The 12,674-nt window shown below is 33.0% G+C and overlaps 1 protein-coding gene across 1 annotated transcript in view; it reads left to right on the top strand.

Moving 5' to 3' along the window:
* FRMD6 (FERM domain containing 6) overlaps window positions 1-12,674 on the top strand; it is a 234,199-nt gene that overhangs the window by 138,499 nt on the left and 83,026 nt on the right. Inside the window, exons 4-5 of the mRNA XM_074213353.1 lie at window positions 9,754-9,833; window positions 10,612-10,688. Of these exons, the coding sequence (XP_074069454.1) occupies window positions 9,754-9,833; window positions 10,612-10,688 (157 nt within the window). The remainder of the gene's footprint in view (window positions 1-9,753; window positions 9,834-10,611; window positions 10,689-12,674) is intronic.

Genomic DNA, 12,674 nt, shown 5'->3' with positions numbered 1-12,674 from the left:
TTTCATATGACTCTAGATCGCTCTAATTTCTTCATCTCACATATTCTTATCATTTGACCATTTATCAGTTTGGGAATGATTTGTATTCTTATTAATTTGTCTTGGTTCTCTTTATATCTTATGAATCCTTTATCAGAAAGTACAGCTGTACAAATTGTTTCCTCGCTTTCTGCATTCCCTTTAATCTTGGTTACGTTGGTTTTACTTGTGTAAATCCTATTTAATTTAAAGCTTTATAATGTTCTTTTTCTCTTGTTTGCTCATAAACTCCTTCTTTCTTCATAGATTTGACAAATAAATTATTCCTTTTGGTGGGGGAGCAAGGCAACAGGGTTAAGTGACTTGCCTAAGATCATACAGCTAGGTAATTATTATTTTAAGTGTCTGAGCACTGATTTGAATCCAGGTCCTCCTGATTCCAGAGCCACACCTATCTGCCCTATTCCTTCTTCCTTGAATTGGTTTATGGTATGTCTAAATCATGTATCCATTTCTACTTTATCTGGTATAGGATGGGAGTTGTTGGTCTAGTTTCTGTCATAATATTTTCCACGTTTCCTAGCACTGTTCACTATTGTGTTTAAGAATTTAAGTTTAAGAAACAGTAGATTACTATATCATAAACTATTGTTTTTTTTGCAACTAATCTCTGATCAGCCACTCTAATTCTTAGACAATACCTGATCCTTTTGATGACTGCTCCTTCCTAATACAGTTTTAGATCTGGTGTGACTTGGCTACCTTCTTTTCCATTTTTCCTTAATTCCTTTAATATTCTTGATCTTTTTTTCTTCTTGATGAATTTTGTTACTATCCTTTCTAGCTTTGTAAAAAAATTTTTTTGGCACTCTGATATGGCACTAAGCAAGTAATTTAATTTACATAGAATTGTCATTGATATTTTTCAAATTGTTTAGATCTGACTTTATTTGTGTGGAAAGTGTTTTGCAATTGTGTTTATATAGTTTCTGCATTTGTCTTGGCAGGTAGATTTACCAAGTGGTTTACAACATGTACAGTTAATTTAAATAGGAATTTCTCTTTCTATCTCTTCCTACTAGACTCTGTTGGTAACATGTAGAAATGCTGTAATTTATATGAGTTTATTTTTTATTTTGCTACTTTAAGTTGTTTGTTATTTCAAATAGTTTTTAGTTGATTTACTAGTATTTTCTAAGTATACATAGTATCCTATCATCCGCAAAGAGTGAAGGTTTTTTTCCACATTGCCTATTCTAACTCCTTCAAATGTCTTTTTCTTATTTTATTGCTAATAGCATTTCTAATAATACTGAACAATAATGTTGATAATGGACATCCTTGTTTTATCCCTAATCATCATTCCAAGGAAAATTCCATTTATTCCTTTGCTCTCTAGTGTTTTTAATTGGAGTGGGTGCTATATTTTGTCAAAAGGATAATCATATGATTTCTGTTAGTTTTGTTATTGATATGGTTAGCTATGCTGATTGTTTTTCTAATATTGAAGGTATAATAGAACAATAGTGTTTCATGACATACATATACCACAGTTTGCTAAGCCATTCCCCAATTGAAGGACATTTACTTGATTTCCAATTCTTTGCCACCGCAAACAGGGCTGCTATGAATATTTTTGTACAAGTGATGTTTTTACCCTTTTTTCATCATCTCTTCAGGGTATAGGCCCAGTAGTGGTATTGCTAGATCAAAGGGTATGCACATTTTTGTTGCCCTGTGGGTGTAAGAACTAGATAAATCTAACAACAAAATGAAGAAGAAGGAAGTTAAGAAGGTGAATGAAATCTTAGAAAACTTATATATGAGACCTCTAAAGAAAACTTAATGGAGATAGAAAAGAATGTACCTTTTTCTCAGCAGTACTATGGGCACATCAAAATTGACCATGTGCTAGGGCACAAAAACCTTAAAATCAAAAGCAGAAAGACAGAAATAATAAATCTATATTTCTCAGATGATGTTGCAATAAAATTATATGTAATAAAACATCAGGAAAAGAAACCAAGAACTAATTGGAAACTAAATAACTATCATAAATAATGGGTAGATCAAACAGTAAATCATAGAAATAATCAATAATTATATCCAAGAAAATGATAATAATGAGACATCGTACCAAAATTTATGGGATGCAGCCAAGGCAGTTTTGAGGAGGACTTTATATCTCTAATGCTTATATGAATAAAATAGAGAAAGAGGAAATCAATGAATTGGGTATACAACTAAAAAAACTAGAAAAAGAACAAATTAAACAACCCCAGTTAAATACCAAATTAGAAATTCTAAAAATCAAGGGAGAGTGTAATAAAATGGAAAGCAAGGAAACATTGTTCTCATAAATAAAACTGAGTTGGTTTTATGAGAAAGCCAATAAAATAGACGAAGCTGTTCAATCTGATTTTTAAAAAAAAGGAAAGAAGTGGGGCCAGTGAGGTGTCACAGTGGATAGAGCATTGGCCCTGGAGTCAGGGGGACCTGAGTTCAAATTTGCACTCAAACACTTAATAATTACCTAGCTGTGTGACTTTGGGCAAGTCACTTAACCCCATTACTTACAAAAACAGAAAGAGAGAGAGAGAGACAGACAGACAGACACAGAGAGAGAGAGAGAGAGAGAGAGAGAGAGAGAGAGAGAGAGAGAGAGATGAATAAATAGATTACCAAATTGCCAGTATCAAAAATGAAAAGGGAGAACTAACCACCAATGAGGAGGAAATTAAAGAGATAATTCAGAACTACTTTGCTGAACTATATGCCAATAAATTGGACAACTTGAGTGAAATGGATAAATATTTACAAAAATACAAACTGCCCAGATGAATAGAAGGGAAAATAATTTATTTAAATAACCTCATTTCAGAAAAAGAAATTGAAGAAACCATCAATAAACTCCCTAAGAAAAGTCTTCAAATCCAGATGGATATACAAGTGAATTCTACCCAGCATTTAAGGAACAATTAATTCCTATTCTACATAAAGTATTTTAAAAATATGAGGAAGAAGGAATTCTGCCAAACTCCTTTTATGACACCAGCATGGTACTGATACCTAAACCAGGAAGAACCAAAACAGACAAAGAAAACTATAGAACAATCTCCCTAATGAATATTGAGGCAAAAATCTTAAATAAAATTTTAGTAATGAGACTACAGCAAGTTATTACCAGGTTAATATACCATGATCAGGTTGGATTTATACCAGGTAGGCAATGATGGTTCAACATTAGGAAAACACTCAACATAATTAAACATATCAATAGTAAAATCAAGAGAAATCACATGATTAGCTCAATAGAGGCTGAAAAAGTCTTTGATAAGATCCAACATCCATTCCTCTTATAAACACTAGAAAGTTTAGAAATAAATGGAGTTTTTCTAAAAATAATAAATAGTATCTATCTAACATCACCGGATATTACGTTCAGTAGGAATAAACTCAGTATTTCTAATAAATTCAGGGGTGCAACATGGATGTCCATTAGCACCATTACTTTTTAATATAGTATTGGAAATGCTAGTAATAGCAATAAGAGAAAAAAAAGTACTTGAAGGAATCAGAATTGGCAATGTGGAAGCAAAACTTTCCCTCTTTGCAGATGATAATGATGGTATACCTAGAGAACCCGAGAAGATCATCTTAAAATCTCCTTGAAACATTTAACAAATTCAGCAAAGTAGCAGAATATAAAATAAAGCCACATAAATCATCAGCATTTCTATATATGAACAACAAAGCCCAAGAACAAGAGATAGCAAGAGAAATTCCATTTAAAATAACTGTGGATGGGGCAGCTAGGTGGTGTAGTGGATAAAGCACCGACCCTGGAGTCAGGAGTACCTGGGTTCAAATCCAGTCTCAGACACTTAATAATTACCTAGCTGTGTGGCCTTGGGCAAGCCATTTAACCCGGTTTGCCTTGCAAAAAAAAAAAAAACCAAAAAACCCCTAAAAAATAAAATAAAATAACTGGACAACGTTAAATACTTGGGGAACTACCTCTCAAGATAAACCCAGAAACTATATGGAATTATAAAGCTCTCCTCACCCAAATAAAGTCAGATCTAAATAATTGGAAAAACGTCAAATGCTCACGGTTACGTCAAGCTAATATAATAAAAATGGTAATTCTAGCCATGCCAATCAAACTACCAAATAACTACTGAGCTAGAAAAAATAGTAACAAAATTCATCTGGAGCTACAAGCAAGGGAACTGATGAAAAAAAACATAAATGAAAATGGCCTAGCTGTATCAGATCTAAGACTATTCTGTAAAGCAGCAGTCATCAAAACTGCCTGTTAATGGTTAAGAAATAAAGTAATGTATCACTGGATTAGGTTAGGTTCAAAAGAAACTGCAGTAAATGACTACAGCAATCTACTATTTGACAAACCCAAAAACATCAGCCTGTGGGATAAGAACTCACTATTTTTGCAAAAATTTTGCAAAAACTGGAAAATAGTATGGCAAAAACTAGACATAGATCCTTATCTCATACCCTTTTTGAAAATAAGGTCAAAATGGGTACAGGATTTAGACGTAAAGAGCAATACCATAGATAAAATAATAGACCAAAAATATTCTTTCTAGCTGATCTATGGAAAAGGGATAAATTTATGATCAAACAAGAATTAGAGCACATAATAAACTGCAAAATGTATGATTTTGACTTTACTAATTTAAAAAGGTTTTGCACTAATAAAATCAATGCTACCAAAATTACTAGAAAAGCAGAAAGCTGAACAAACTTCACAACTAGGAGTTCTGATAAAGGCCTCATTTATTTTATTTTTTTTATTTTGAATTCTTTACAATTCCCCCCCCCATCTTGCTTCCCTCTCCCCACCCCCCCACAGAAGGCATTCTGTTAGTCTTTATATTGTTTCCATGGTATACATTGGTCCAAGTTGAATGTGATGAGAGAGAAATCATATCTTTAAGAAAAATAAAGTACTGTGTCTGATTGTTGCACTAATGGAATGAGTAAGTTCATCAAGATTGGTCATCACCCCCCATGTTGCTGCTAGAGTGCAAAATGTTCTTCTGGTTCTGCTCATTTCACTCAGTGTCAGTCCATGCAGATCTTTCCGGGCTTCCCTGAATTCCCCTCCTTCCTGGCTTCTAATAGAACAATAGTGTTCCATCACATACATAAGGCCATCATAAAAGTTACTCCCATATTTTTGCACTGTTGCTATTGCTTATTGTAATTCCCCCATTCGTTCCTCTCTACTACCATATATTACATTTTCTCTCACCTTTCACTCTGTCCCTCTTCTAAAATGTGCTGTAGAGTAGCTGAGCAGCACAATGGACTGATCACTAGCCCTGAGGTCAAGAGGCCCTGAGCCCACATACCAACCCTGAGACCCAGCAACCACCCAGCCCCATGTTCCAGACAGGCCAACTAATCCCAGCCCCTTGGAAGAAGTAAAAAAGAAAATATGTTATATCTGACTTGTTACCCTTACCATCTTTGGGCTGTGCTCTGGAGGTGCAGGCTGGTTTCTCCAGATTTTTGTTGCAGGTTCTGTGGCCAGTCCTCCTCACTTCATACTCATTCTGGTGTAGCAGAGTTCTCTCACAGCCCCTTCAAGCTGTTGCCAGTGATCCCTGGACTGGGCTGGCCTGGGTTGCACTGCACTGTGGCCTTGGCTTTTTTCCAACCCCCATCCTAGTGAAACACACCTTTCCTTTGGAACTTCTAAGTTATCTTGGACTGGGAAAATGTATCATTCAGTCTTTCTGTGACTTCTCACTTCCAAATTTTGGCTAGTGTCATAATTATTGGCTTTTGGAGTTTTGTGGGGGAAGGAATTTCTGGGAAATGCAGCCTTCATGCTACCATCTTGGCTCCGCCCCCTTCATTTCTAAATTAGATAGAGAATTGCATTAAATTTATAAGATCACAAGTCATTTCCCAATTGATAAGTGGTCAAAGGACATGAACACATAGTTTTCAAATGAAAAATTAAAGCTCTATATACTCATATTAAAAAATGCTCCAAATCACTACTGATTAGAGAAATATAAATTAAAACAACAATGAGGTATCATCTCACACCGATTAGATTAGCCCAGATGAGAAAAAGGGAAGATGATCAATGTTGGGGAGGATGTGGGAAGATTGGGACATTGATCCATTGCTGGTGGAGTTGTGAACAGATTCAACCTTTTTGGAGAGCAATATGGAACTATGCCCAAAGAGTAATAAAACTGTTCATACCCTTTGACCCAACAATCCCAATTCTAGGACTATATCCAGAAAAAATTGTTAAAAATGGGAAAAGTCCTACATGTTCCAAAATATTCATAGCAGCTGTTTTTGTAGTGGCAAAGAATTGGAAATTGAGGGGATGCTCATCAGTTGGGGAATGGCTAAACAAGTACATCAATTCTATGGAATATTATTCTATTAGAAATCATAAATTGTCAGACTCTAGAGAAGCATGGAATGATTTACAGGATCTGATGCTGAGCAAAGGGAGTAGAGTCAAGAGAACAATGTACTCATCGATACCATTATGAGATGAACAATGTTAATCCTAATTCCTCATGCCAAAAATTACTAATTTGTAAATTTGTTTAACAAAATATTTATGTAAAATGCTAACTTGACTGTTCCCTATTGAGGTGAAGAGGTTGGGAGGGAAATTTTTTGTAACTTGTAAATATGCATGTACAAATGAATGAAAATAAAAAAATAACTTTAAAAAAAAGATAAGAACTGTTGGGAAATTAGAAATTAGACTTAACCCAATACTATATACCATTTTATACAGTGTTTGTGTCCTTCATTCTCGAAGAGAACTATAATATCAGGAAGGTGAATTGGATTTTAGTGAAGGGCAGCTCTGCTAAGTTATCAGTTTCACTTTCTCCTCCAAAACCATCTACATCTTAGTGCCCAAATATGAATCGGGATGACTGGAGATGACCCTGAATGTGAGGCAGTCGAGGTTAAATGATTTGCTCAAAGTCACACAGCTAAGTAAATATCAAGTGTCTGAGGTTAGATTTAAATACTGATGCCAAGAACAGTGCTCTATCCACTGTCTCACCTTGCTGTTCCTTCTATACAATGCGTTCTAAGTGAATATGCAATTAATAATCAAATAATATTAATAAATATTAATGATTAATAAACAAGCATGCTGATTAAATTTAATTAATAATTAAATAATAGATTGTTTGATAATAATTAATAGATCATTAAATAGAGTTATTTGATAGTAATATTAATAATATTAATGATAAATGATTAAATAGTAATAATCAAATGATTTTAATATTGATATTTCTAAATATAAATTTTAATTAAAATGATTAAATATTAAATGCCATTGATAATTAAATAATAATGTGAATTAATAATTAAATAATATCAACAAATAATAAATAAACATCAACAATTAATTGATATTAATAATTTAAAATTAAAAGAGAGGCAAAAAAGACTAGGAGATGCATTCTCAACCAATCAAGAGATAGAGGCAATTACAAAAGGTAAATTATTTAATAAATAATATTAATAAGTGATTAATATTAAGTAATATTAATGATTGAATAATATGAACAGAAATTAATATTTAACAAATAAACAGTTATAAATAATATTAATAATTTAAAAATTAGAAGAGAAACAAAAGAACAGACTAGGAAATGCATTCTCAACCAATGAAGAGACAGAAGCAATTACAAAAGATAAGATGGAAAACCTTGATTACTTAAATCTGAAAAACTTATCTACAGATGAAATTAGTATACCCAGGATAAGAATAGAAAAGGTCAAATGGGAAAAAATCTTTATATGAAATTTATCTGATAAGGATTTTGTACTTAAGATACATAAAACATAAATTAGTGATATTAGCAGCTTGGTGACACAGTAGATAAAGTACTGGAGGTGCAATCAAGAAAACTTGATGTTTATGGATTCAAATCTGACTTTAGACACTTATTAGCTACATGACTCTGAGGACTCAGTTGATCATCTGTGAAATGAACTGAAGAAGGACATGGCAAACCACTTCATACCTTTTCCAAAAGACTTCAAATGTGTTATCCCAGGTCTTATTCCATTTGGATTTGATGATGTTTGTCTTTTTTGTTTTGTTTTGTTTTGTTTTTTGCAAGACTGTGGGGTTAAGTGACTTTTCTGTGGTCAGACAACTAGGTAATTATTATGTGTCTGAGGCCAAATTTGAACTCAGGTCCTCCTGACTCCAGGGCCAGTGCTCTATCTACTGTACCACCTTGCTGCCCTTCATTCTTGAAAAAGACCATGACATCAGGGAGGTGAAGCCATGACTAGCACATGAACTGGATTTGGGTGAGGGGGTGCTGTGCTAATAAATCACCAGCTTCACTTTCTCCCCCAGAGTCATTTGAGTCTAGTGACTAGATATGAATCAGGACAACTGGAGATGGTTCTACATATGAGGTTATCAGGGTTAAGTGACTTGCCCAAAGTCACATAGCTAGTAAACAGTAAATGTCTGAAGCTGTATTCATACTCCTGTCCTCCTGGCTCCAAAGCCAGCGCTCCATCTACTGCACCACCTAGCTGGCAGAACAACAGAACAACAATAACATGTGTTTGTGTATGACTAATAGCCATTTTCCAATAAATAGGTTATCAAAGGACAAGCAAAAGAATTTCAACCACATAAAAGAGTGCCCCAAATCACCAAGAGTATTACAAATCAAACTAATTCTTTACACCTTGCGAATTGACAAAACTTGCAAAAACAGGTCATTGTTGAAATGGTGGTGGTAGAATGATCAGCACATAATACATTTTGAGGCATTATGAAATGGTCTGGTAATTTTGGAAAGCAATTTGAAATTATGAAAACAAAGTGATGAAAATGTCCATACTCTGAAAAGATTCCACTACTGGGCTTATATTTGAAGGAAGAATCATTAATAAGAAAATCTCAATATACTTTAAAATATTTATATAAGCAGTTTTTCTGATATGAAATCTTTGGAAATAATGCAGTTGCCCATTAATTTGGGAGTTGTTAAACAAATTGTGGTACACAAGTGTAATGGAATATTACTATACATACTAAGGAATGATGTATAATAAAGGAGCAGTGAAAAATCTTATGAGCTGATGCATAATGAAGGAGAGCCCCCCCAATCTGTAGTAACTACAACAATATAAATGGAATGAACAACTAAATTTTAAAATATCAAATGTTAATATAATAAAGATCCAGTAAACTCAAATGAGGATACACAAGAGGACACATCTAACCCATCCTTAAATGGAAGTAGGAGATCCACAGATGTTATGCATTGCACATAATTGTAGCCCTTTTCAATGTATTGAACTGATTCTTTTTTCCCTTGAAAAATACTATTTGTAATAAGGGATGGCTCTCTGACAAGGGAGTTGATGGGGTATTCAATTGGTGGAGTATATAATGATGTAAGAAACAGAAGATATTAATATAAATGCATTTTAAAAATTCACCTTAATTATTAATGTGCTTATTTATACTCATATAAAAGAAAAGTAGGAGGAACTCAAAAGTTTTTGCAAGTTATACCAGTATTTCTAAAATAGCAACTTGTCTTTTCCTTTATAAAACACAAAACATATAATGCTTTTAAGATTTTTTTAAGTTTAGAATAGTATGAAATTATGGCACATTAAAATATCCTCTGAAGTTAATTTTCAATTCTTTTGTTGATTTTAAAAAATTATGCTCATTTTTTCTTTTCCCTTATTTTTTGATTACAGATAATGAACATGTTTACATGGAGTTATCACAGAAACTTTATAAATACTGTCCAAAAGAATGGAAGAAAGAAGCCAGCAAGGTATGGCAATAACAAATACTTGAATGATGTTATATCTGACAACCAAATTGCTTTTAATTTAACTGTTTCAAATACAGCTGTTCTAAAGTGAAGACAAAATAAAATAGAACCTCCTTGCAGTTGTGATTGAAAACTGAAAATGAATCATATTAAAATTTTAAATGCCAAATGATTTAAATAGCACTGGTCTGTTACTAATTTTAGATATTTTAGAATTTTTTTAAACTAAAAGTTTAACAAAAATAACATGTAAATATCATTGAGAGCTTTAAACCAGAAATGGGCAACTTTTTTCTATCAAGGTCCATTTGCATATTTATAATATCATTTGAAAATTATATTTGGTCAAACAATTCATTCATCCTTAAAAATATGTAGATTTATTGAATATCCTGATCTGCCTGCAAAGCCACACCAATACAACTAACACTAATGACAATGAGATGTTGGGCCTCACTGGCAGGCCTGAGGTTCCTTGCCCCTGCTTTAAACTCTTACCATAAAAAAGATCACAGTAAAATTTAACTTAAAAAATTAAGTACTATGTTAGGAATTGTAATTTATGATCTTTTCTAACTTTTTAATGTTCTGGATTTAATAGTACATAGCATTCATAAAGGATAATTAACTTCACACTGGCAATCATCAACTCATAGTAAAGATATAATGAAATGATTATTTGATAATTTAAATTTTTGAAACTTCCTATTTTGAAGTTCTCCTTGAAACTTATTCTACTTTTATCCAAATGAAATATATGTATGTCTGTTTATTTTAGGGTATTGACCAATTTGGTCCTCCAATGATCATTCATTTTCGGGTGCAATATTATGTGGAAAATGGCAGGTTAATAAGGTATGGGAAAGCTAATCCACATCTTTAATTCTCTTTTAAAAATGATTACATAACATGTTCAAATGTTAATTTTAATAAGATCGCTAATAAATTTATTATAATTTATCATAATTATACCTTATTATAATTCCTTTACTCCAGTTCTCAGTTATAAGTCAATTTTTAGAAAGACACAGCTTTAGAAACTGTTGGAAGAATCTCATGTTATACTGAAGATTGAATGCACAGAAAAGGACTGTAGTACTTGTTATCTAACCTTTGCTTTACTGGTTTACAAAGCACATATGTATATTTTTATTTGATCCTCAAAAAAAGTTATCTATTTAGGGGGGGAAATTACCTATAAGCTATCATTGTAGGATAATCACTTTATGATTTTTATGTGCTGTTTTTAAAACTTATAAAATGTTTAATATATTTTTTATTTCATCCTTTTTAAAAAATCTGTTATCATTTTAGCAAAAAAAAATCAGTTCTTACTGTTGTGGATTAATGCTTTGATGGGAAAGGCAAGAAAAGTACTTTGACCATGATAAGAAAAGAATTTTTAAAATTAATCTTCCCGTGATTGTAATGTTGAATAATACCAAACCCTTAAATAGCCCTTTGAGGCAACTAATACAAGTGTACTAGCTATTTAGTAACCACCACCATCATCCACTCCTCTAACATTTACTGTTCCTTATATTCTATTCTTGCAGGAGGCATGGAATGCTTTTCCTTCTTACCATTCAGAGTTGAAAACAAATTCTACCTCCTGCATAACACTTTTATTGATTTCTTCCCTCCTTACTATTTACCAGCTGTTAGCCAACCTACTCCCCTAATTATTTTGTATTTACTTGGTTTATAGTTTGTGTAATATTCTAGTAGAATTTAAATATCTATCGAATTAATTTGAATCCTATCCTGATTTTACAGAGGAGGAAACTGGACAAATCACTTTATTTCTCAGAGGCTTAGTAAATGACAGAACCTAAACATGTCTTCTCATTTCACACCTAGTGCACATTCAGATATACTGCACTTCCTCCCTAAGGAAAATATATTTTTTCTCCTTTGGTAAATAAGAGGTTGAAATCAGGAAAAAACTGGATTCAAACCTAATACACACACACACACACACACACACACATACACACACACACACACACACACACACACACACACACACACAAACATACTATATGATCCTGAGCAAGTCATTTACTTCATATTGCCTTAGTCAGCTCCCTGGGACTTAACCACTAAATCATGAATTGTGATCTGCCTTGGTGGCTCTGTGGATATATTTGCTATATCAGGAATATCACAAAGGAAATAAAAGTTTCTTCATGTATTTCTATAAGAAAAATGATGAAGGGGCAGCTAGGTGGCACAGTGGATAAAGCACCAGCCCTGGAGTCAGGAATACTTGGGTTCAAATCCAGTCTCAGACACTTAATAATTACCTAACTGTGTGGCCTTGGGCAAGCCACTTAGCCCCCTTTGCCTTGCAAAAACCTTAAAAAAAAAAGAAGAGAAGAAGAAAAAGAAAAAAAAAAGAAGAGAAGAAGAAGAAAAAGAAAAAGAAAAATGATGAAGACAAATCATCTGAAGTAGTGTGATGCAGGGGAAGATCCCCTTGGGAAAGTCATTTGGACCCTACTCTCTTGGTCTCAGCTTTGTCATATAAAATATTTTTTATTTTATTTTATTCTGAAGTTTAAAAAAAGCATTTCCAGAAAAGTAGAATAAGAGAAAAAGGTTGGGGGGGGGAGCTGGGTGGTGCAAGTGGATAGAGCACTGGCCCTGAAGTCAGGGGGACCTGAGTTCAAATCTAGCCTCAGACACTTAATAATTGCCTGTGTTACCTTGGGCAAGTTACTTAACCCCATTGCCTAAAATAAATAAAAAATTTATAGAAAATAATAGAAGAAAATATGATTGTACATGAAACTACAAATGTTATATAAGACTTGCTATTCCTTTAAAATATAAAGGTAC

Source organism: Macrotis lagotis, chromosome 1, assembly GCF_037893015.1.
Source record: "Macrotis lagotis isolate mMagLag1 chromosome 1, bilby.v1.9.chrom.fasta, whole genome shotgun sequence".
NCBI lineage: Eukaryota > Metazoa > Chordata > Mammalia > Peramelemorphia > Peramelidae > Macrotis > Macrotis lagotis.
The sequence above is the reverse complement of the archived record's forward strand: the minus strand, read 5'-3'. Positions and strand labels throughout refer to the sequence as shown.